The 26689-nt window shown below is 43.3% G+C and overlaps 1 protein-coding gene across 20 annotated transcripts in view; it reads left to right on the forward strand.

The window, feature by feature from the left end:
• Positions 1-26689, forward strand: part of ERC1 (ELKS/RAB6-interacting/CAST family member 1) — a 267903-nt gene that overhangs the window by 177726 nt on the left and 63488 nt on the right. For 18 of the 20 annotated variants that reach the window (XM_086402547.1, XM_086402551.1, XM_086402545.1 and 15 more), the window contains one exon: positions 25402-25546. In XM_086402547.1, coding sequence (XP_086258673.1) covers positions 25402-25546 — 145 coding nt within the window. Of the gene's footprint in view, positions 1-20507; positions 20975-23115; positions 23961-25401; positions 25547-26689 lie in introns of those variants that run through there. The other 2 variants (XM_086402561.1, XM_086402560.1) reach the window with 2 other exon arrangements.

A 26689-nucleotide genomic window follows, 5' to 3' on the forward strand; every position in this document is an offset into this window, starting at 1 on the left:
CTTTAGTTTTACTAGGAACTGCTCAGAAGGACAAATGTTTTAGATTAAAAACTAAGTATTTGTTGTTGTTTCCTGTTTATGAATAGTTCATAAGGTAATTTCTTCAGTTATTTAAACTTCATTATTTCTCCCTCTTGGAAAGGCTTAATATTGCCAACAGAAAGTAGAACTTCCTGTTTCTACTTGCCTTTCTCCCAAATGAAGAGTGTGGCATAATCACTCACATTACTCCAGGCTCAACTTGACGTAAACTTTTACCATGCTGTTTAAAAATAATACTGATTTCAGAAGTCTGTGGATATGCTATTACAAGTTGACCTTCATTTTACTAGAACAAAAATGTTTTAGTTGGTGATGAATGTATAGCACCTAGCATACTAACTCATGTATAGTTGTCTCTGAATGCTGCAGTGGGGAATAGTTTTTTTACTTTTTATATCTATTATTGAAAATCAACACCATTTAAAATCATTTCACATCTAACGGCCTGGCTGTAGTTTTAAACCTTGTGTGCTCAGTTTACTAATCACTCCATTAATCCAGAGTTACAACCCCTTTATGTTTTAGGGGCCAGTTTCTCTGGAGAAGTAAAGTATAAGGCGTTTCTGTGAAAATCACTCTCTTCGTACATCTTTGGGGACCCATCCCTTTAGAGTCATTTCTCATATCTTTATGTTCTAACAATGAACTTCTTATAAGTTTCTTTTAGCAAGATAAATGTGTATTTACAGAAGCATTTTACTTAGAGTAACATTTAGAGGCCTTTTACCCTAGTGAGTATAACGCATTTAATGATAGCCAGCCTCTAAATAAGTTCTTATGTTGGAAATTCTTTCCATTGCTGGGAAATTGATCTTTGGCTCTTTTAATTACTGGTTTCCCTGCCGTCTCTTTGACCTTTATTCAAAGGACTCATTTTTCTCCCCATTGTGGTTGCTTCTCCCAAAGAGTCCATTGTCAGACAAGGTCTGTCCCCTTTGTGTACTTCGTCCACCTTCATCCGCCCCCCACAAGCAACGTAGCTATTTAATGGCTTCTGCTACCATCTGTAACTGCTAATGACATCCAAGTACAAATAGACACTCTAGCCCATGTCTCACTCCCAAGCTTTGGACCTCAGGTTAGCTGCCAACTGGAAGTGACCTCGTAAACGCCACACAAACAGTCCCAATATGTCTAAAATTATGCCCACCGTTTATTTTACAAAAACGCTCTTCCTCCGTATTTTCAACATCAATAAATGTAATCCTCACTCATTGAGATAGACACTAGTAGACGCTAGTAAATGGATAGACACTGGTAAATAATCCCTAACTTTCTGTCTGCTGTGCCCCCCGCACAGCTTTTTCAGTCATAATCCTAGAGACTCGGATCCTCTGAATTACATTTCCACATCGTTTTTTTTTCCCCGTAATCGTGTTTCTGATATTTTATCACTTTCGTATTTGCAGCAGAATCTTAATTGACCTTCTAGCTCATGTTGCTCTGTTCTAGTCCTTTTTCACTGTTACTTCTAGATGAATACTTACTAAAACACACAAGCGTCACGTTATATCTGTTGGACTTTTCCGAAGGCTTTGCTTTCGGGGTAAACTTCAGGCTCCTTAGCATGTTGTCCGAAGCTCTTGTCTGCCCGCTCCCTTTTGTCCGCGTGTCCTGGCCCTGAGCACGGCTTCAGCCTCTCCTTCTTCCTTTCCTCCCTCACGCACCTCTCTGTTTCTTTCTCTCCTCCCACCCCCTTCTCTGTCCGGTTGATGCCACAGCAGGACCTATTCACCACTTTCTCTGAGTGTGATGGGAACCTCTCGTTTCCTACTACTTTCCGCCACGGATTGAAGTGATCCTTGTGTGTGTTTTCTGTTACTAGCATCTTGAGTCAGTGTTAGGAACTGCTTTGCATCCTGGCAGTATAAATGTGAAGATCAGTCTCTGAACTTGAGGAAGAAGGGGGGGTTTCTTGTGTTTTTCATTCTTAGAACTCCTTAAGAGTTTGTTTCATAAACAAATGTCTGTTTAAAAATTAAGGTTGTTTTTTTTTAATCTTCAAAATAAGTTGTATTTTTCCCTCAATTCTTCAATATAGACTCATTTAGTATCACAAAAATAATTTTACATAAGCCTGAAACAAATCAGCCACATATCACAAATGCTTAATGACAGCTCTCTGTAGATGAAATCCATTTTGGTGTGCAGAAAGGTGTGATAAGTGCAGTAATAATAATCATCGCATTCTTTCACATTCTGCAAGTGCGTATCATGTTGAGTGAATTTCAGGAACCCTCGCAGCAGCCCCAGCGAGAGCTGCCTTCAAGCTTCTCATTTCAGGTGGAGGCCACGGAGGCCACAGGACAGGAGTAATTTTACCGTTTTTCCTGATAAGTGACAAGGAACAGATCTAACACCTTGGTTTCCTTTTGCCTAAATCCTACCTCATTGAGGAAGGGAAGAAAATGTGTGAGTGATTAAGATACTAAAAGAGGACACCTTAAAGTAATTCAGGCACGAAATCATGAACTAGCATTATTTTGTAGGCAGAGGGTTCGATCCCTGGGTTGGGAAGATCCCATGGAGAAGGGAATAGCTACCCACTCCATATTCTTGGCCTGGAGAATCCCACGGTCAGAGGAGCCTGGTGGGTTACAATCCATGGGGTCGCAAAGAGTTGGACATGACTGAGTGAGTTTCAGTAGATAGATAGGTATAGGCAGAGGATGAGGAAGATTTGAGGAAGTAGAAAGAACAGAAGATTCTATGATGAGAATACATGGCGTTTGAAGCAAAGGGATGATCGAAGGTGATGTAAGCAAAAAACTCCCAATACTTTTGACCTCAAGTTTTCTAGTATGCTTGTTGTTGTTTAGTCACTAAGTCGTGCCCCACTCTTTGTGACCTCATGGACTGTAGCCTCCCAGGCTCCTCTGTCCATGGGATTTCCCACCAAGAATACTGGAGTGTGTTGCCATTTCCTTCTCCAGAGATCTTCCCAACCCGGGGATCCAACCTGCGTCTTCTGCATTGCAGGCGGATTCTTTACCACTGAGCCACCTGGGAAGCCTTCTAATGTGTTTGGTTTCTCCTTCAAGAAATTCTAGGGACTAGCTTAACAGTTCCCAATGGAAGGAAATTATAAGAGCTGAGGCAGGGAGATGCACTCAGGGCCCAGCGGAAAATTGCTTTAGCCATGACTACAGTTAAGGGTGTGGGGCAAATATCCACCATGTGCTGCTGAGGAAAGCAGGCTGGACCTCGCCCAGGGAGCAAGACAGCTCACCTGGGACTAGTGCAGCGGGTGGTCACCATCACGCAGGATCCCCGCCAGCACAGGCCCCTAGACTGATTCTTAGACAGACAGAGGACCTGACGGGCGGAAAACACAGCCAGGTCCTGGCCGAGGGTCTGGACAAAAGCCTTGGGAAGACCCAGAGTTACCGGAGAAGTCTCAGGCCCCCAGACTGAAGTCCAGGGGACTTATGTTCAAGGCCAGCACGCCAAGCTGCCGTGGCCGCACCACAGGTGTGTCCAGGAAGAAATAATTGTGTGGAGGTCGTTGGTTAATAAATAGTTTATGCAGTTAAAAACTTGCATAACGTAAAGTTTTTTGATCTGCTTTTATCACATAGCATGATAAACTCAGATGTCATTCATGTTGTAGTGTGTGTCAAGAGCAATTTGAGGCTCCAAGATCAGCCTGGCATTCTTAAGGCAATTCTGTGGATAGTTTTGTTTCTGAACCACTGAATGGATATTCAAAACGTTGAACTTTGGGAAAATATTTATAAGAGTTTCTTCTTGTATTTCACAGAATGGTAAACAGTTTGTGCCTGTTACTGGTCTGTTTTGGTAATTCACATATGAAAGGCATGAAAAGCAGGAAATCACAATATATTGTGTTAATAGATACAAATGACATAAGAGCTGGGTTCAGTGGCAGTTTTTTGTGTTTGTTTTTAACCTAGGTAGGTCCCTTAAGAATTATGGGACTTCTCTAGAAACAGGTGATAAGCTGTTTGTTTTATTTTTTTTGGCCACATCCCGGCATGTGGTATCTTAGTTCCCTGACCACAGATTGAACCTATTCCCCGTGCACTGTGAGCACACAGTCTTCACCACTGGACCACAGGGGAAGTCCCTCAGTGGGAACTTGAAGCATGGGCGGGACCCAGTCTACCTGGGATTGTTGAGGCAGGTGTCAGGGACCCATTAGCTATCTCTCAAGCAGAATAAGGGAAGAGAGCATTGAAAGCAGTCTTAATAGACAAGATAGAATATGAAAAGTCACAGGGGTGTGAATGCTAAGGTGTATTTGAGGAACTATGAAAAATTTAGTATTGCAGAAGCAGAGACTCAGTTCAGTTCAGTCCTTCAGTCGTGTCTGACTCTTTGAGACCCCATGGACTGCAGCACACCAGGCCTCCCTGTCCATCACCAACTTCCACCAACTTTCTCAAACTCATGTCCATCGAGTCAGTGATGCCATCCAACCATCTCATCCTCTGTTGTCCCCTTCTCCTCCTGCCCTCAATCTTTCCCAGCATCAGGGTCTTTTCCATCGAGTCAGTTCTTCGCATCAGGTGGCCAAAGTATTGGGGTTTCAACTTCAACATCAGGCCTTCCAATAATATTCAGGACTGATTTCCTTCAAGATGGACTGGTTTAATCTCCTTGCAGTCCAAGGGACTCTCAAGAGTCTTCTCCAACATCACAGTTCAAAAGCATCCGTTCTTCGGTGCTCAACTTTCTTTATAGTCCAAGTCTCACATCCATACATGACTACAGGAAAAACCATAGCTTTGACTAGACGGGCCTTTGTCAATAAAGTATCTCTGCTTTTTAATATACTGTCTAGGTTTGGCCTAGCTTTTCTTCCAAGGAGCAAGTGTCTTTTAATTTCATGGCTGCAGTCACCATCTGCAGTGATTTTGGAGCCCAAGAAAATGAAGTCTGTCACTCTTTCTGTTGTTTCCTCATCTGTTTGCCATAAAGTGATGGGACCAGATGCCATGATCTTAGTTTTTTTAATGTTGAGTTTTAAGCCAGCTTTTCACTCTCCTGTTTCACTGTCATCAAGAGTCTCTTCACTTCCTCGTCGCTTTCTGCCATAAGGGTGGTGTCATCTGCATATCTGAGGTTTTAGAGACAAATTCTGAAGGACAGTGCTAAAAGGGTCATGTGAGCTGTGCCACATGTTGAAAATTTGATTCTGTAGCCATAGGGAACAGGGATGTGACGTGATCGGATCCACATTTCAGGAAGGCAGTGCTGGTTCTATCTGGGATGGGTTGGAAGTGGGAGAGACCAGAGCAGAAGACCAGTAAGGAGTCCATTGGATGAATGCAGACAGGAATACTGTCTACATTTAAGAATCAAGCACACTCGAACTTTAATGAAATAAGTTTCTAGGTAATCTGTCTTTTTTACCTGTCACTCATGCTGTCCACAACTCCTGACAGCCCCTGAGCTAGCCAGTCCTGGCCCTCAGCAGCTTTGAAGTGTTTATTCAGAAACATCCCTGTTTGTACAGGCAAGCGTGGGAGCTCCTGGCTCGAGCAGATATTACCTCTGTTGCAGGTTTTCTCATGTCAGTGCCTGGAGACCCACAGGGCCCGGTGCAGACCAGCATCCAAAGCAGAGGACGGTTCTTTCCCATCACAGCCTGGTCCATCACCCCAAGGAGAGAACCATTTGTTGCACTTCATTTCTCCCCTTTAAGCTGTATCACTGATTTTAAAGTATTTCACGGCACCTTCAGATGACAGCAGTTTTGGTATGAATCTTGGTATTTTACAGTTTGGTAAATACCTGCTTCCCATTATTTTGACATGAAAATATCCCACCCAGTCGTCATACTGCTTGTGATGTAAAAGGTTTCTTCAGGAAAACTGTGTCTACCATAGAAACTACCTGTCTGCTGCTGCTGCTGCTAAGTCGCTTCAGTCGTGTCTGACTCTTTGCGACCCCATAGACGGCAACCCACCATGCTCCGCTGTCCCTGGGATTCTCCAGGCAAGAACACTGGTGGGTTGCCATTTCCTTCTCCAGTGCAGGAAAGTGAAAAGTGAAAGTGAAGTTGCTCAGTTGTGTCTGACTCCTAGCGACCCCATTGACTGCAGCCTACCAGGCTCCTCTGTCCATGGGATTTTCCAGGCAAGAGTACTGGAGTGGGGTGCCATTGCCTTCTCTGAAACTACCTGTCTAGTCTTCCTTAAAGCAGGTTGTGTTGTAACTTTGGAGTTCAACTATGTTGGTATTGATACTGAGTAATTTTTTTGAATTGGAGAATAATTGCTTTACAGTGTTGTGTTAGTTTCTGCCGTACAGCAGTATGAATCAGCCACAGGTATACATATGTCCCCTCCCTTTTGAGCCTCCCTCCCACTCCCCATCCCTTCCCACCCCTCTAGGTCATCACAGAACATGGAGCTGAGCTCCCTGTGGGAGCAGCAGCTTCCCACTAGCTATCTATTCCACACGTGGTAGTATATATATGGGAAGATCCCCTGGAGAAAGGAACAGCCACCTACTCCAGTATTCTTGCCTGAAGAATTCCATTGAACAGAGGAGCCTGGCAGGCTGCAGTCCATGGGGTCACAGAGTCGGACTTTCACTTTATGTGTCAGCGCTACTCTCTCAATGCATCCCAGCCTTCCCCCACTGGGTGCACAAGTCCATTCTCTACATCTGCATCTCTATTCCTGCCCTCCAAATAGGATCATCAGTACTATTTTTCTAGATTCCATATATATGCATTGTTGGTTGTTGCTCAGTCACTCAGTCGTGTCTGACTCTTTACGACCCTGTGGACTGCAGCACGCCAGGCTTTCTTGTCCTTCACCATCTCCCAGAGCTTTCTCAGACTCACGTCCATTGAGTCGATGATGCCATCCAACCATCTCTTCCTCTTTGTTTTTCTTTGTGAGTTACTTCACTCTGTATGGCAGATTCTAGGTTCATCCATCTCAGTACAACTGACTTGGTATTGAGTCATTTTTTAAAGGAAGTTATATTTCTGATACTGACTCATCTCTCAGTCACTTAACTACCCTTTCTCCCCTCTGCAGATGGGTGTCAGGAATCTTGTCCGTGCCCACCCACCCGACTCGGGTCTCAGCCTCTCTCCTTTCCTTCTGCACAGCTCTGGTTTTGTCTGTGCACCTCGTCTCCTAGCGCTTCCAGGCTACGTGCTGAAATGAGCTGTTGTCTGAGACTTCTCTTCTAAATTACAGATTTCATAGGTTCAAATATTTCATCTTTGCTTATAAATAAAACCTCTGACATGTTACAGTTGTCTTATGGACCTCAAGGTGGGGAGATTGTCCATTTTGGAGACGGACTTTTTTTTTAGATAACGTGATCAGTTTTGTGGTGGTTGTTTCTCTTTGCTAACCATGACCTTTACTCTCAGAACTCAGTAGATCCTGTCAAACTCTCTGTGGAGGAAAAGATATTTTTAGTGCACTTTAAATGTGATATTCTCTTTGCATTGAGTTAAGAAGATACAGATTTCTCAAGAGGGAGTGAAGACTGGAACCGCACAGAGGTTTATGTTGTTTACATTGAAAACTCGTTCTAGTACATTTTCATCGTCATGTTGTAATAAAACTAACAGCCCTCAGCCACGCTAATCCTCGGAGATAAAACTCATATCCATTTGGCTCTTGACTAAAGGTTAAAAAGTATAATTGGAGAGAAATATAAGACCAAGAGTATAAGTGGGTTTCTTCTTTCTACTTCTGTTATCACAGCCTGAGCTTTCTAGGAAAACTAACACTTGTTAAGTGCCTTCCACGTGCCAGATTCACAGCTGTAATAGAGGTGCTGTATTTTAAACTGTCAGAATGTTAACCACTCTGGGAAGTTTAGACATTTGTGTTACCATTTCATAGATAAGAAAAATGAGGTTCAAGAAGTTATTGTCTCAGACCACAGAGCAAGTATATGGCAGAGTTGGAGTCCAAACACTTGCTTTCTCTTGTCATACTGTGTCTTAAGTCAGGTTTTTAATTATGTATTTATTATTATCCTTTTATTTTAAAACATTTTTTGCAATAGCAAAAGTAGAAGTAAGAAAGTAAAAAATAGCCCGAAACTCAGCTGTTTGGGAAGTAATCATTTGTAGTAGATATTGATTATCATCATATTTCTAAAGATATATTATTGTCAGTCACTAAGTCATGTCTGACTCTTTGTAGCCCCATGGACTGCAGCACACCAGACTTTCCTGTCCTTCACTATCTCCTGGAGTTTGCCCAGACTTATGTCCTTTGAGTCGGTCATGCCATCCAACCATCTCATCCTCTGCTGCTCTCTCCTCCTTCTGCCCTCAATCTTTCCCAGCATCAGGGTCTTTTCCAGTGAGTCAGCTCTTCACATCAGGTGACCAACATATTGGAGCTTCAGCATCAGTCTTTCCAGTGAATATTCAGGGTTAATTTCAGGAAAGCTGTGACAAACCTAGACAACATATTAAAAAGCAGAGACATCACTTTGTCGACAAAGGTCCATCTGCTGCTGCTGCTGCTAAGCGCTAGTCCAAGCTAAAATGGTTTTCCAGTAGTCATGTATGGATGTGAGACTTGGACCATAAAGAAGGCTGAGCCCCGAAGAATTGATGCTTCGAATTGGGGTGCTGGATTGGAGAAGACTCTTGAGAGTGCCTTGACAGCAGGGAGATTTCAAACCAGTCCATCCTAATCATATATACAGACAGAAAAAGAGGGGAGAAATTAATGGGTTCATAGGAACATGCTGTTTTGGATAAAAATTGAGTTTAATTTTACTTGATTGTAATAGAATGAACAAATGGAGTTTCAGCGGTTTCTTTCCAGGAGAAGAATTCCTGAGACATCTTCCCAAGGATAAAAAAAAAACTAAGAGATTAAGTCATGTTTTTCAGCAGCATGCAGTCATGCTGTCAAAAATGAGGAAGTTACCATTTCTCACCAGTTTTTAAAGTTACATTTTAATTTCAGCTTCACGAAGGTTTGCAATATTTATATTTCATCTATGGCTATAATTTCCAACTTTACTCAGTGTCAGTTTTGCATCTAAATTCTGTGCTTTAACACCTGCCCTTTCCTGAATTTTCTCTTTACATTCCTGAATTCTTTGATTTTTTTCATCTTGTTTTGTTTATTAAATGTTTATCTTTAATTGGCTTTTTCAGCTAAGACTTACAGATGTTGAATTTTTCTTTTTCATTTTTTTTGTTTTTGCACACTCGATAATATTTATCCTGCCATTGTACTTGAAGATCTAGATGACTGTGAAATTCCCGGGTCTGACGCTCCTGATATGGAGTGAATGACTGCCGCCTGATCCCTTTCCTACCTGCCTCGTCTGAAACCTCATTGCTTCCTCCTCTGAGATGTGTGAGGGCTGGGAGCTGCCTTCAGTCTCCTCTTCTGGGTCTTAGGGTGTGTGGAGAGCAGACGGTGCCTCGACTGGGGCAGTGCAGAGTCTGTCAGGAGACCTGGGCTTGTTTTTTTTCTTCTGGAATTTTGATAAATGGCGTACTGTTCATCCTGATAAAAGCAAGTAGGGTTCAGATCATTTGCTACATACTTTAAATACTTTAGTGTTCCCTGTGTGTCCCAGGCCGCTCATTGGTAAAGAATCCTCCTGCTAAGACTCAGAAAAGATGGGTTTGATCCCTGGGTCAAAAAGATGCCCTGGAGGATGGCATGGCAACCCTCCCCGGTATTCTTGTCTGGGAAATCCCATGGACAGAGGTGCCCAGTGGTTTGCAGTCCATGCGGTCATTAAGAGTCAAACACAGCTGAGCACACACTCACGTTAGTGTTCCCTAGAAAATAGCTTATCTTGGTAGTTTCTCTCGCCTCTACCGAGGTTTCTAGAGATGTGTTCCTCCTGACTTGCTTCTCTTGAACTGTTAATGTACCCTTTCAATCTTTTTTCCTCCAAGGTTCTGACCTTTGTGTTGTTTGGTTCCCACAGGTGAATGTTCTGCAGGCTTTTGCAGTGTTTTGCTTATTTCTTCCAGGTATTGGCAGGGGTTGGGGGGAGATTCTGAAATCTGCCACTTTTAGGCAGATTTGCCGTGTTTAATTACAAAGGCGATCTGAGAGAAGACCGAGTATGTGCACCATGTTGCCCCAGCTCGCTGCCACGTCCCAGACAGGCTTCGGTGCTGGGCCACAAGCAGCCTCAGCCTTTCAGCACAGTTTTCTCTGCAAATATTATCACTTTCCATGTGCTTCACGTGGCTTCCCTGGTGCCTCAGATGGTAAAGAATCCGCCTGCAATGCGGGAGATCTGGGTATAATCCCTGGGTTGGGAAGATCCCCTGGACGAGAGCGTGGCAGCCCACTCCAGTATTCTTGCCTGGAGAATCCCATAGATAGAGGAGCCTGGCAGGCTACAGTCCATGGGGTCACACAGAGTCGGACACGACTGAGTGACTAAGCACACACAGCAAAACACGCTTCACGGCGTGAAAAGGGACCCGAAGTTTACATGTTGTTTTCCATTGACCACAAAATCCTTTTCTGTTTGGGGCGTGAATTGCCTAGAATACACTGACTGCATCTCTACAATCTGTTCTTTTTTCTGTGGATGAAAAGTTTGTGTCTGGAGTTAGAATTTAAAATAGGAGGTGAAAGTTTTTAATTGCTAATATTGCTAGTTCTACACAGTTCTTGTTCTTTACAGTTGTATGTTTTAAGTGTTTGTGTACTATGGTTATATTGAAATTTTAACACAAGTCTGTTCATTCAAGTTTTTATTGAATACCTATTTTAGGTGCTAAGGAGAGAGATATAAACAAATACATAGAGGAATGATCAAGTTCAAAAAGTGGAGCACGTACACAAAGCCGCTGTGTGCGTGGTTCACATGCCGACTCCAGCTCCAGTTGTGCTGTGCAGCTGGCCCTGGGTGTTGCCAGGGGTGGAGGTAGCACAGAGTTGCAGCCGTGCTCAAGTTATATGAGACACAAGGGTGATGGGAGTTGATGGTCAGGGTGACTTCTTGGCAGGTACGATATCAGGAAAGGGTTGTGAAAAGCTGTTGGATCATGGGAGGAAGACAGGCAGTGTTCAGGCTCACCAAGGGCCTTCTGTACCACCCTGTGGAATTTGGCCTTTATCCTCTGTATTCATAAACAAATTATCCCAAATGTAGTGGCTTAAAATAGTTACCATCTCAGTTTCTGATGGTCAGGTGTTCGGGAACCACTTGATTGTGAGCTTCTGGCCCAGGTCCTCTCATGAAGGTGCTGCTCAAGTGCGCCCTGGGCTGCAGTCCTCTGAGGCGTGCTTGTGGCTTCAGGAGCTCTGGCCACAGTGGCTGCCCCACGTGATTGTTGAGAAGAGTTGTTTCCTTAGTGGCTTTAAGCGTTGTTTGCAAAGAGTTCAGAACAACAAAGCTAGCTTGGTGATTATACTTAGAGCTTAATGTCAAAAGCCCTTTTCCAACAACACATAACCTTTACAACTGGTTATTATCTCCTGTTTCCTAGACGAGAGGCTGGTACTGTGGCCAGTCTCGGTTTGAAGTATCTGTAGTGTCTGCACGGGTCACACTGATGGCAATGCAGGTCTCCAAGCAAGTGACACCCTGGCAGGTTCATCCCCAGCGTCACTCCAGCTCATTGCCTTACCTAGATGGAAGCCAGGCTCACAGTCCCTTGCTTTTTTTCATCTTAAGCAGCAAAAGATGGCCTTCTTGGTTTGAGTTTTAAAAGTTGGGAAAAGGATTGAGAGAGAAATTTGACTCGAAGTGCGTGTGTGCTGTTGTGTTCAACTCTTTGCAACCCCATGGAATGTATCCTACCAGGCTCCTGTGTCCGTGGAATTTTCAGGCAAGAATTCTGGAGTGAGTTGCTGAACCCTCCTCCAGAGGATCTTCCTGACCCAGGGATCAAACCCCTGTCTCTTGCATCTCCCGTATTGGCAGGTGGATTCTTTACCACTGCGCCATCTGGGAAGCCACATTTGACTTGGGGAATATGGTTTTCTTGAATGGATAATTAAGTCAGGAAAAAACAGAGGACAAAGGAGATCAGAGGTCGAGATACATTTTGGTTTATTCTGTAGTTCTCTCACCACAGTGATTCCCTCAGAAAGGGTCGATTTTGAATAGTGTTAAAGGGAGCTGGCCTGGGGCAAGTGCAGGCCAGCCCTGAGGAACCAAGATGAGTTGAGACCTGGTGCATTTTTTAAGTGATTCCAGGGCTGTCCAGGTGTCCTGATTTAAAGGCTGCTTTTTGAGTCAGGAAATTGTGTCTTGTTCCAAGGTTTACTGTGATAAAGCACACAGTCCTGGGGGGTGGTGCTTCGGCTCCATGAATCACAGGCTGGCTTCACAGACCCAGGCCCATGATTTATTCATGCCATGCCATAGTAGGAAAGACAAATACATGAGCCACACATGGTTCCTGGGATAGGTCTTTAACTGGGAAGGGGCCATAAATCCATAAAGTGAAATGAGGCAGAGCCAGCCACAGCTCATGTCATGTCCAGGAGATCTCTTCCTGTTTGATGGGGACGTTCATTCCAGACCTGGTGAAGTTCAGCATCCTTCTTGGAATGTGTCCCTGGGCTTTTCGTGTGCTGTTTCAGTCTGTCGATTAACAGTCTTTGATTCATTGCTTACAAACCTAAGAATCAGCTCTGAAATGTAGTTGTTATTAATATTTTGTCTTCTATAAAGTAGAACTGACTTGAATATTTGCTCATAGGCTTTTCAAGAAATTTTTGCTTGTAAAATTCTTCATTGGACTGCTAAGCCATGATCAGTCATCTTCCTTTGCATCTAAGTTTGTGATTGCCAGTGTTGAAGTAAGCTTAAAGTCCTACCTAGCTTTATGAGCTTCATTTAATTCCCCAACTGTGATAAAGAGGTTCTGTTAGAATTGCACTCAGGATTTGTATGGGTAATACTTAGTTGAAGAGAGAGAGATCCAGGGGCCATGTCAGAATATGAGCAGTCATTGCTACCATCTTTTATTGTTTTAGCATCTTTACTACTATAGGTACTTCCCTGGCGATCCGGTGGTTAAGACTTTGCCTTCCAAAGCAGGGGGTGTGGGTTTGATCCCATCCCACATAGTTGACTCACAGCCAAAAAAAATCAAAACATTAAAAAAAAAAAAAACACCCAGAAGCAATATTGTAACAAATTCAATAAAGACTTTAAAAATTGTCCACATCAAAAAAAAATTTTTAAGAACATAAAATCTTTACTTCTTTTGTTAAAATAAGGAAAGTTTAAAAACTTTTTTAATTTCCATGGGGGTTTCCCTGGTGGCTCAGACAGTAAAGCGTCTGACTACAATGAGAGACTTGGGTTTGATCCCTGGGTCGGGAAGATCCCCTGGAGAAGGAAATGGCACCCCACTCCAGTACTCTCACCTGGAAAATCCAGTGGACAGAGGAGCCTGGTAGGCTACAGTCCGTGGTGTCACAAAGAGTCGGACGTGACTGAGCGACTTCAGTTACACTTTACAGTAAATTCTAAAACTTCTTTTGAAAGAATATTTCCAATTGTCCTTTTCCTGTATCTTTGAGAAGTACAGTGATAGTTATTGCTTTATTAGTTTCAAATGTATTTCCAACATTAAAAACAGTACCACTGCTATTGCCGGAAAACATCAAAATTTAAAAAATTGATCAGAAGATTCTACGTCTCCCCCTCCTTCAGTGCCTTCCATCACCACATACACCTTATATATGTACAAAGCAGAAGGGTGGGTGTGGGGAGCCACTTCCTGACTTGTGTCTGGCACTTGACAAGCGGCTGGAACATGAGGGAGAATGCAGAGAAGACGGGATTCTAGCTGATGGGAGTGACGACTCATCTGCGAAATGCAAGCAACCCATTTGCCTTTTCTTCTCCCATGGAATTTCCCCACCAGATGTTTCGTTCCAAACCCATGTAGAAGAGGAGTTGGTCTTACGATCTTCACCAACCAATTGATAGCAGATGAGTGATGGAATTGTTGAATCATTAATACAGGAAGGGAACAAACTGCAGAGTTTGTCTTCATCTGTTTTGGTCAACAAATGCCTTGGTGATCTTCAGCATTTCTGAAGCCCCAGCATCTCCAGCACCACCACCCACCCCCAACCCCACACCCCAGCAGTCACGCACATGTGTCCCTAGAGCTCTCAAGGTTTCGCAGGCAGCTTGAAGAGTATCTGGGATGTTTACTCCCTGGAACTCTTCCTACTCTTCTTTTTTTTTCAGACAGTGTACCACAAATTCAGACATGAGATGTTCTGTGTAATGTCTGCTGCTTTATGAAATTGAGGCCCACTTAGCTCTCCATTGTGCCCGAGATGGAGAGTGAGTGCCACGTACACTGGCATTCTTCTAGCCAGTGTCCCAGCAGACAGATTGGAGTGCCGTGTGAGCTAGAGGCAAGGCAGGCAGCCCCACGGTAGCACCGTGTGGACAGCTGGCATGGACATGTTATCCATCTCCAACTGGAAAAGGTTAAGTAAACAGGGGGACAGTGACAAAGTGCAGGGATTAATTGCTTAAAGCATTCAGTGATTCTTAAAACAGACATCTAAATAAACGGAAGGGTTCTGGTGTTTGAGTTCTGAGGCACAGTGTAAGAAGACTTTATTTTCCTTTGGAAGCAGAAACTTCCTAAGAAAAGAAGACACAGTAAATGATCCAACCCAAAGTAAGAATGTGACGATAACCAGCAGACCGTTATTTTGAAGGGACTGGATCTTTATAAGGGAGGTTCATGTTCTGGAATGTTCTGTTCGCATTATACCATCAAACATAGGCAGGCCTAAAGGACATACTATTATGAAATAGTAAAGACAAAATGAAAGAAAAGGCCATATAAATCTTTTTGTACACATCATCCCCAGATGTTACTGTGAGCCCACTACTTAACTTCATCTCTTGAGGCTCATGCTAAGCTGTTTTTACCCCCCAACCCCAGATTTCCAACACAAATCATTGGCTTTAAGACATAATTCACTAGGGATTTTGGTAGGATTTGAGTAAATCCCCAACAAAAAAATCCCTGGGCTTGCCAGCTATTTTTAAAGGCAGAGATTTAGAAAGCAGAAGATCCTCAAGTTCACCTGTCTTGTGATGGCCCTTGCCATCAAAATGGCAAGGAGGAAATTTGCCTGTAAATACATTATAAGATGCTTGCCTTCCAGACCATCTGTTGGCTAGAGCCACACCACAGGAGTCCACGATATTTTCAAGTGCAGTGATGGTCCATTTTACGAGGATCTACAGTGTCATCAGAATTTTAGAGTTTAAAATAGCTGATTGGTTTTACAATGGAATTGAAAGGTTTTGATGTACTTAGTGAATTTGGAAAAGCAAATACACATATTAAAAACGCAGTCTTGGCAAGAGTGTGGATCTACTGTTGGTCTTTTAAGTCAGTTCTTTGTATAAATAGTGTGTCTCAAGTACTTTCTTGAAAGAGTCTCGAAAGTCTAGAAAGCCATCCCCTGAGATTCAGATCCCGCAGGTCAGGAGCATGGAACAGCCTTCCGTCGGTAGTCATTTCTGTTATGTTTGAGAACCACTGTTTGTAAAGCAAGCCCAGTATACTTCTTTGGCTCATACACCTTTCCACAGCTGTGGACTTGAGCATCTTTGAGGTCTTTTTGGGTTCTACAGGTAAATCTGCTTCCTTCTCAGCCGGCACTTTGGGTCGACTTTCAGGTGCTGAGAATTTGCATGTCTGTTTTCTCTGTATGTGCTGTACTTGTGTGTGTCATAAGCCTTGTATCATCAAAGGTAGGGTTTGTCTCTGCATTTTGTTGTCCTGGTGTTCTGGGACGGTTTTCCAGAGGAGGAGTGGGAGCTGACAGATCTTAGTTCTGCCCGCTTGAAATCAGGACTGCAGTACTGTACTGAAGTCTGAAAAAGTGTGACCAGGATGGGGAGAAGGAAGGCACAGCAGCTTTAGAGGAAAGTCAGTCAGTGGAGGCTTGTTTTTCTTTTCAGACGAGCATCCGTAGTTGTGGTGTGAACAGCAATTCATTTTAGATCAGGTGAAACACATTCTTCATTTGTATGCATTCTCTCTGGAAACAGGTGAACATCAGGTAGAGTTCAGGAATCATGTCTACACTGGACCGGAGAGAAAGCTCACTAACAAGCAAAATCTGTGTAGAAAACCAGGCCTGAGACTCTCACCTGAAGGTGCTGTCTTCCTTCATGGTGTCATGTTTCACCATAAATTCCCAGCTTAATGTATCAAAAGGGGCTACCCTGGTGGCTCAGGCAGTAAAGAATCCACCTGCAATGCCGGAGACAAGGGTTCGATCCCTGGTTTGTAAAGATCCCCTTGGAGAAGGGAATGACAACTCACTCCAGTATTCTTGCTTGGAGAATCCCATGGACAGAGAAGCCTGGTGGGCTATAGTCCATGGGGTTGCATCCTAATCAGTAAGCAAAACAACCTATTAAATGAGCAGATGTTATATCTTAACAAGATATTCCCTTCTCCTCTAGCCTTTTTATTTATTTATTTTTTTTTTTAGGGCTGTATTCTGAGGCTAATTCTTGTCTGTTAATTTCTTTTCTAATTTTTAGATTCCAGTTATATTTTGTGTTGTACTATTTGCAAGTTTTTCATAGATTATCCCTCATGTATACAAAACGCTAAGTGGATTTGAAACACTTAATTAAAATAGTTAGGACATAACATTCATCTCCTCCAACAAAATTAACAGAGCAAACTACATACAGAATTTTGTCTCATTTCCACGTGAGAGTCCAGACTGGGACAGTAATTCTGTAAAGTCATTAGGGGTTCAGAATCATCCTCTCGTTGCCCTGCCATTCCTGCAGTTTCACCTTCATCCACATGATCCATAGTGGCTCACAGCGCCGTGGGGTGGGGTTGGGGGGGTGCGGACATGTTGAACTACACACGAGGAACAAGCTCCTTTAAGTAAAATTCAAAAGTAAGGAAACTTAGAATATCAGAAACAAGAATCTGGATGTCCTGCCCAGAGAAGGGCATCTCTACCTAGACTGTACCTACAGTATTGTTTAGAGGAGATTGATTTATCCTGATCTGTCGTGAAGAAGTAGTGAGAAATTTTTTTTTTTTTTTTTTAATAAGAATGTTAGGAGCTTTCCTGGTGGTCTGGTTAATTAAGAATCCACCTACCAATGTAAGGGACGTGAGTTTGATCCCTGGTCAGGGATCTAAGATTCCCACATGCCATGGGGCTACTAAGCCCATGCTGCACAATTACGGAGCCTGTGCTGTAGAGCCCGGGAGCCGCAGCTACTGAAGCCCATGTTCCCTAGAGCCCGTGCTCCACAGCAGGAGAAGCCGCCGCAATGAGAAGCCCGTGCGCCGAAACTAGAGGTAGTCCCCGCTGTCTGCAGCTAGAGAAAAGCCCACGTGCAGGAATGAAGACCCAGCACAGCCAAAAATAAATAAATAAGCTTTACAAAAAAGAATGTTGGAACAGAGGATCCAGCTGAGCCTCAGAACAGTCGTCTGGACAGTTTCACACTTATTCCCTTGGTGCCGTCGTTGCTAAAAATATATTTGTAATTCTTTTCTCGAGGGTTGCTTCCAGAGCCCGTTTACAAGGTGCCTCTGAAAATAAACATATTTTTAGACCTCACTGTGATCCTAAAAACATACCATCTTGATTTGTTGTCTAACTTCAGTGCCCAGATTTGATGTCAGAACTTAAACGCAGTTTAATAAAAAGAACGTTTGCCATAATTCCAAATACTTGAATAATGTAATAGATTTTGCAGCCAGTTTTAAGTAAAAATTTGGCAGCATTATTGAATAAATCTTTTTCTGTATTAATAACTTCCTAAAATGAATTCTTTGAAGATCTTGTCTTTCACTTGAAGTTTAAGTACAGGTATATTTTAATGAAGGAAGCAACTGGATAATATTTGCTATATTTTAAGGAAATACAGGATTAAAAGGATCATCTTTAGATACTGGTAATACTAAACTTTCATTGGTCTCAGGAGAGCTGGAATCAAGGACATTTATTTTGGAGCAGGACGACTTAATCATGGAATGTAGTTTATGCCGTATTTATGGTGCCCGTGTGTACAGTATGGTGAGTTTTGACAAATGTGTACACTGTGCAGCTGCCACCATAGTCGAGCTGGACTCCACTTCCAAAGGTCCTCATGTCCCTTTCCAGGTATTCGGCAGCTCCAACCCTCAGTCCCAGGCACTTACTGATCTGCTTTCTACTTCTTTGTGCATTAGATTACCATTTTTATATTTAAACAAATGGTAAAGGTACAGGTTTCTGGGTTTTGTGCCCACACACACACACAAATTGGAGATACAGTCATCAAATTTTTGCCCTTTTCAGAAGCAGGCAGAAAGCTCTATAACCAAAGTATCAGTATCACAATAAAAGTCGGGTTTTCCAAAATTGTTGTAATCTGTGGTGGATTGGATATATCAAAATGTTTATTTTTCAGAAAAAAGTGAGAAGAAAAACTGAATTCAGCTTTCCTACACAGAATATTGTTCAGTCAGTCTCCTTTACTGAGTTTAGTCACTCAGTCATGTCTGACTCCTTGCTATCCCATGGACTGTAGCTCGCCAGTCTGTCAATGGGGATTCTCCAGGCAAGAACACTGGAGTGTGTTGCCATGCCCTCCTCTAGGCGATCTTACTGAGCTCCACCTACCAGCAGTTTCTGCCTTTGTGTTAATTTTGATTCTTCTGAGAGACTTCTGAAATACTGAAGTCCGTCTATACCAGAATAACGTCTCTTCCCCTTCTCTCACCAGTGTGTCTCTCAGCAGAGATCAGTCTCTCCCCCTTGTTTCAGGAGGTGGAGACCTGGGACAGGCAGCACAGCTGTGTATGCAGAGGCCTGGCCACTAGCCAGGAGCAGGTCACGGGAGCCGGGGCCCCAGCATGTGCTGCTGGACCCAAGTGTCCTAAGAAAGTCTATGTTCAGTGATGTTTGCAAGTTTCTTTCCAGCGGCAAAGCAGAAATGCAGTACCGATTCTGTGTCCCATATTCTTTGACTAGTGTAGTGGTTTGTCCCAGTCCTCCTATTGGCTCAGGAGTCCAGAGTCAGCCAGCATTCTGTTCCTTGTCCTTTAAACCATGTTTGTAACGTGAGAGTTGGCGCATCTCTAGCAACAGCCTCCTGACCCTTCTGCTTCCAGAAGCATCTCCTCTCTCCTTGCCTCTGAGTCTGCCTCTCTAGACCTTACTCTACTTTTCTGGAACTCTTGATGCTTCTGTATTATATTCAAAATCAGATCATTTCTTCTTCAGCATTTTGAGTACCCTCTGTTTGCCGGGTTCTGGTTAGAACCCTCGAGAATTTCACAGCCTGTGTTTACTCCTTCCTGCCATCCCAGACCATCTGTGCTCCAGTTCAAAGCTACCTTTTCAGCATCCCCCTCAGTCTGTCCTTCCTTGTGGAAACCCACTCATCCAGTCATGTAGTGTGTCCTCACGTGACTACTTCTATCGATGTCACTTTCTCTGTCTTTATTATTATCTCTGCCAAAATAGGCCCACTCAATTCCCATGTCTTCAGCCCAAGGCAGTTTTCTGTCTGGGGTATTACCTACTTCAGTACTTAACAGCCCATACGATTTATTGGCACTTAGCACTTTTGTTTCATCTCATTCGTTGTACTGAAATCTCACAGTTAAAAGAAGTGAAGTTGCTCAGTCGTGTGCAGTTCTTTGTGATTCCATGGACTGTAGCCCACCAGGCTCCCCCGTCCATGGAGTTTTCCAGGTAAGAGTACTAGAGTGGGTTGCCATTCCCTTCTCCAGGGGATCTTCCCAACCCGGGGATCGAACCTGGGTCTCCCACATTGCAGGCAGATGCTTTACCCACTGAGCCACCAGGGATGCCCTAAAAGGACAGACTTAATCTTAAAAAAAGTACAAAAAATTAGCAAGCCAAATAAATGCAGAGACCAATAAACTCGTAGAAACGTTAAAAGGAAACTTTAAAGACCCTGTACATGGAGAAGGGTTGAAGGACACCCACAGTGCAGCTGCCCCTTCACCTGAACTGTGAATGCCCTGGAGGGGCGTGCAGGACAGAGAGAAATCAGCAGCCCAGGAGAGAGCCCAGGCCTGTCAGGTGGAGCATGACCCCACGTGGAAATGCATGGTCCTTGGCGGACACTCATGAAAAAGTGGGTTGAAAATCGTTGCTGGTCCGGTATTAGGCCCAGGTGTTTGATGTGAAGTAAAAAAACCTGATGAGGTGGGACAGTGAGAAGGGGGTGAAGTCAAAGCAGGCGTTTTAAGAATCTCGCAGGCCGGTGATAAAAGGCAGGTGGGACCACAGTAGTGAGCATGCCAGGTACACAGCAGTGGGCTCGTTAAAAACTATTGAAAAGGAGGATCCAGCCAAACTTGGGTATTGGTTCTGGGGAACAAAGAGGAAGTCAGATCGTTTCAGTGTTGCCAGTCTGTGGGCCTCAGAGTGTGGTGATTCAGTTAACATTGAATGAGAGATTCGTCATAATGGCTGAAAAATGTGACTCGGTGTTGACATTTACATTTCTGGTAGTTCTGGGTATCTTAGCAAAGGTGGCTGGAGAGAACAGAAGACGCTCGGGAACCAGAGTTTGGAAGATCAAAGCACTCCAGCCAGGCTCACTGAGCTGTTGCAGCTGGTGTCTCCGCCATGCTCCTCGAGACCTCCATCAAGGGAGGCTGAAGGGACCTGCTCACCAAGTGAAATGAAGAGCGAGGATTTCACTCTGGATAGTTAATTGGTTAAATTCGAGTAAAGGGGGCCTTTGTGAGAGAACCAGGACTTCAGATTTATCTTATTGGGGTAGATTCGGCTCTGCCTGCACATCCTTGTCAGTGGTCCATCCAGAGCCACCAGTCTAGTCGTTGCTTCATCCCTTGCTCTCTGGGGGTTTTCTGGATTATGGAATTTATGAAACATGATGATGTAATCAGGCCATTTGAAATACCCAGTTGGAGGAAGAGGGAAAAATAAACCCTTCTAACATGCCTCCATTCTTACTCCGTTTCTGTCTTGTGTTTATGTTACACCCACAGGCTTATCTAGGACTCTTAAATTACTAGTCACCGTCATTCCGACAGTGCGGTTATTTCTCATTCACTAGTGAGAGAGGGCTCATGGCTCATCCTCAGAGGTGCAGGAATCGCCTGAGGATTTTGACCCTCACTTGCATGGGTTTTTGCCTTTTGCTTCTGAAATCTGCTGGAAGAGAGAGGGGACAGAGGAGGTGGTCTTACCATTTCTTGAAGCTGAGTTGCCACAGCTGAACTTGTTGAGACATCTTGATTCTGTTAGCGTTCACAGGTCAAAGGACAGGTTCAACTGTTCGGGTAGTTAAAGCCCCAGGGATGGAGTGACCAGACTAATGACTTAAAGTTGGATTTCTGTTACTGCCTCCTCATTATGCAGGTCAGGTGGCCTGTTGGTCATGCAGTGGGGGGTCACTAATCACCTTGAAGGATTTCGTGTGCACATTTTTCAGTTTTTGTTTTTTAACTGAGGAAAAGCCACTAACAGAACAAGGGGAATAATTTGGGTGGAAGAGCGTTTTGGTTCCTGTCTGCCTTCTCTGGGCTTGTGGCCTGCGTATGTTCCCTTGTCTGTTTTATGTGTTACTCCTGCGGCTTATGGGGGCTGAAGTCGGAAGGTGTCTCATTTCTGTAGCACCAGCAAGTGCTCTTTTCTGTGGAGAGCCTTCAATTAGCAAAGCTGCTGAGGTTGATTATCCGTCCCCGCCAAGGCTCATTTTCTCTGAAATAAGCCTTAGTAGTAGTTGAATAGCTGACTTTCATATCACAAGTCATTGACTCTGATTAGAAAGGAACCATTTCAGTTATTTTTTTCGTCTTCATACTTTTCTGTACCTTTCCATTTTTCTCCAGTGAATGGATGTGACTTCGTTGTCAGAAAGTAGCTTGTTTTTCAAAGCAATTATATTAAGAATAGATGGTTACTAAAATAAAATTTTTTGCTGTTTTTCTTTTTTTTTTTTTCAGTCTAAATTCCATTCCTCTGAAATGCAGGGTATTCTTAAAATTTTAATTTAGACACTTGAATGCTCCCTGTAAAGCTTAGCCATGGAAGTTTACCTACTGATATTGTCTTTACTATCACTTTTACTGAGGGAACAAGACTTTTTCTTATTCCCCAAAAATTAGATGAATTACTGTTTATCAGCTTTACTTTTTGTGCCCATCCCCCAAATTATTTTCAAGACGTTGTTCTCCCCTGTGGTGTCCATTGCAAATTTACCAAAATTTAGATAGACTGATACTATCTCTGTCCTCTTCCAAAAGCAAGAGAAAAACCCCAAAACTAATAAACCCACAAAAGATACTGACATTACGGAGTTAACATCATCATATGTACAATATGTGATCAAAACCTTTTATTCTCTTGACCATGAATTGCCCTTTTTAGGCACATACACAGGTAAGAAATCAATATCCAGAGTGTACTTTTAAAATGGAAAGGACAGTGATATATTAATCTGCTAGGGAATTTTTAGAGGGTGAGAGCCTTGGGTATTGGGAGAGAAAATTTGATTCTGTGCAGTTCATAACATATTATCAATGAGCTATATAATCAACACTCAATAAGAAGTAAATAGCATCAATGACATAAAATTTCTATAGAAATTTTATAGAAATTCGTATAGAATCGTATAGAAAAAGGAAAAAGTCTACAAAACATGTATCTTATTAAGGAGGCACCATTCCAATAGCCCAGACGCCAATGCCACATCCTTTATTTTAAAATTTAGAATCTGAGTTGTCATCTGTTATATTGCATTTGGAGAATGTGACATTTTACCCCAGAGATTAACTCTACCACATTAGCTGGCCAAGCATACCATTTATAAGAGTCAAGATGCTTCAATTCAGGCAAGATGCTTCAACAACATAGCCTGCTTATTAGTATTTCATATTGTCGTGCTTATTTCCTTAAGCACAGAATGGAACTCAGATCCCGTGGCCTTTTGTCTGGCATTCAGCAAGTGTTCTCATGACTTGGTCTAACTGGACAGAATAATTTCTCTTTCACTCATCTTCTGTTACTTGCCTGTTGCTAAATGTGTGATTCTGACTTGGATGCACAGAAACGCAGCCCCCTTCTTGAAAAAGTGCATTTCTCATTCCAGCTTGTCAGTCTCCACGCTCCCCGAAAGGGAACAGATGACAGCAATCAGCAGGAAACCGCAGAGTGAGACCATCTTGAACTCCTTCACCTTTAAGCTCATTTCACCACTTAACATATTTTTTTCAAGTGGTCAGTGGATATATTTAGACTGTCGTTATCCCTTTGGTGTCGACTAGAGCTTCATGGGATAAGCCATCTGCCATTTCTTAGAGTCACAGAAAGTGGGGACAGTGGAAAGTTATCCTGGGGTCAGTGAATCTTCCCTTCCAACAGCAAGACTCATTAAACAAATCTTCATTTCCGTGATGTAAACTGACCTACATCTTCGATTTGTTAGCACCGCTTGTTCAGAGCTCCCCAGACCTCCCCATCCAAATACGGAATATCCTTGTCAGAACATTCAAAAGAGAGCCTTCCAGTTTGTGGCTGAACTAAAACTCTTCCATATGACTGCTATTGAAGCCTAATTATCTTAACAAGAGACAGAAGCAAGGTTAAACTTGGGCAGTGCCTTCTCAGATTCAGCACTTCCTCGGGTCAAAAGCTCAGGCCACTTATATAGTTCCTGTAAATCAAAGCTGTCTTCTTCCAGATGACTTGTTCCGTAAAAGATGAGCTCCAAAGGAATGCATTTGGACTATGAGACTAATTGTTCACCAGCTTCCTTCTGATTATTTTGTAAATTTCTTAGTTCAACATCCCACCCCACCCTAAAATCCCACTTTTTCCTTCTGGGTATGAACCAAAAATAGTTGTTAGCTAAACCACTTGGAATCAGTAGAGTTTAAATCGTTGTCTCAAAGTGTGCAGATCATTGCCAAATAAAGCCCAGTTGTTGTTGTTCAATCATTAAGTCATATCTGACTTTTTGTGACCCCATGGACTGCAGCATACCAGGCTTCCCTGCCCTTCGCTATCTCCCAGAGTTTGCTCAAACTCATGTCCATTGAGTCGATGATGCCATCCAACCATCTCATCCTCTGTTGTCCCTTTCTCCTCCTGCCCTCAATCTTCCCCAGCATATGGTCTTTTTCAGTGAGTTGGCTCTTTGCATCAAGTGACCAAAGTATTGGAGCTTTAGCATCAGTCCTTCCAATGAATGTTCAGGGTTGATTTCCTTTAGGATTGACTGGTTTGATCTCCTTGCTGTCCAAGGGACTCCCAAGGGTCTGCTCCAGCACCACAGCTCAAAAGCATCAATTCTTTGGCACTCAGCCTTCTTTATGGTCCACCTCTCACATCCGTACTTGACTACTGTAAAAACTATAGTTTTGACTAGACAGACTTTTGTAGGCAAAGTGATGTCTTTGCTCTTTAATATGCTGTCTAGATTTGTCATAGCTTTCCTTCCAAGGAACAAGCATCTTTTAATTTCATGGCTGCAGTCACCACCTACAGTGATTTTTGGAGCCCAAGAACATAAAATCGGTCACTGCTTCTATTGTTTCCCCATCTTTATGCCATGAAGTGATGGGACCAGATGCCATGATCTTCATTTTTTGAATATTGAGTTTTAAGCCGGCTTTTTCACTCTCCTCTTTGACCCTCATCAAGAGACTCTTCAGTTCCTCTTTGCTTTCTTTCGTAAGGGTGGTATCATCTGCATATCAAAGGTTGTTGGTATTTTTCCCAGCAGTCTTGATTCCAGCTTGTGATTCATCCAGCCCAGCATTTCACATGATGTACTCTGCACAGAAGTTCAATAAGCAGGGTAACAGTATACAGCCTTGATGTACTCTTCAGTGTTCTCGCCTTGAGAACAGGCATGAAAAATACAGCCCTGACTGGAAACGTCTTTGTATTGAGATCCATAGATGCCCCAGGAATCGCTGGCTGGTTTCCTAAATCCTGTTTACTAAGTTTGCTATTTGTTATACATTATGTACATAAAAATGTGTTCAGTTTTAGTGGTACCTGGTTTCTCTGGAAGCCACAGAGTACTTATCAAAAGGATGAGTCAAATCAGTAAAACTTGTAAATGACAGAATAGTTCTTACCTAAAAAAAAAAAAGTAATTAACTTTGTTTACTTTTCCAAGTTTAACTGTAACTGGATCTAAAGAACTCTCTATTCAGATGTCAGTGTAATGACCTGATAAAAACATTTAGAGTCGAGAGGACCTGAATGGGATTTCTGCCCAGACCCCAAGTTCAGGTGTGAACTGAACCCCAAGTTCAGCTGTGTACTCTGAGACCTAGCTTCAACCCCCATAAATGGGGTAATGGTGGTAGTAACCCGAGAGGATGGCTGTGAGGGCTGAAGTCTGGGCGTGTTCTCTCTCGCGCAGGCAGGAAGCCCTTCTGGCCGCCATCAGTGAAAAAGATGCCAACATAGCTCTCCTGGAACTGTCGTCCTCGAAGAAGAAGACGCAGGAGGAAGTGGCCGCCCTGAAGCGGGAGAAGGATCGGCTGGTACAGCAGCTGAAGCAGCAGGTATGACTGATGGGGGACGGGGGGTGGGGGCCGCCTGCATCCTTGCCAGCTGTGCACGCAGGTCAGACGTCTGACCCATGTCCAGTTCGTCTTCCCGAGCAGAGACCTCAGCCTTCAAGCCTCTGGCTCCATCCAGGAAGCACAGAGCCTTCTTGGTAAGAGGACTGGTTGAGGAGGTGTCACACATCTTTGGAGAATGTTTCTTAACTTTTACAGTGGCTGGAGGAAATTAGTGCAGTTCTGCCCACTTGAATTGAAAAAAGTGTTTTTGGTTGTTGATGGTTTTTATTTATTTCTGCACATCTCTCTGGGTCAGGCCCCAGGGGTCCATAGCACTGACCGCTATGTGGCCTTGGCAAGTGCTGGGGGGTATCTTCAAGGGCTGTCAGAGTCCTGAGAGGTGCCTCCAGGTCCAGAGGCCACGTGTCAGGGCAGGCGGCAGTGGAGTGGAGCTGGTGTGCTCTTACCACCGACTGGTGAGAAGGTTGGTTTTTTACATCCCATCAGACACTCTCTGTAGAAGGCACTAAGTATATTTTCATTTAACTAATTTCCTGTTCTTCAAGGCTGGGTAAGCTCTGACAGTGAGAGAAACGTTTTGCCCTTTTTTCTTCCACCCAAAACCTTCCCCAAATTTAATGCTGAATACTTGTGTGAGCCCATTCATTTGTGAAAATAAAAGCTAGAAATCTCCTCTTTGATGATGGTTGCACAACAATATAAATACACCTAACAGACATAACTATACAGTTAAACAGGGTTAAAATGGTAAATTTTATGTATACTTTACCACAGCTTTTAAACTGGGGGAAAATGTTTTCCCCTTTGAAAGTAATGAGAAAGCTGACTGTTGAAATCCTCTTTATCTGTGCTGCGCCCACTTCAGTGGCCAGTCCTGTGCCGCTCGCAGGGTCCACTCCCACTTCCTCATGTCCTCCCCCTCTCTCACTCTTCCTGTACACTTCGGCTGCCCACGATTGCTCTTCTGCCTGAAGTGACTGGAGTAGAAAGGAGTTTTTCAAGTTAAGGAATTTCTTCTTTTCTACTTCTAGAGGATCAGTCATCAGTTGATAGCGTAATATTTAACGTTTGAATTAGCAGAAATCAGTATTTATGCAATAAGGAAATTTTCTCTGTTTGTAG

The sequence above is a fragment of the Bos grunniens genome, chromosome 5, assembly GCF_055505025.1.
Source record: "Bos grunniens cultivar Pamir isolate PY7600 chromosome 5, Bosgru_T2T1.0, whole genome shotgun sequence".
NCBI lineage: Eukaryota > Metazoa > Chordata > Mammalia > Artiodactyla > Bovidae > Bos > Bos grunniens.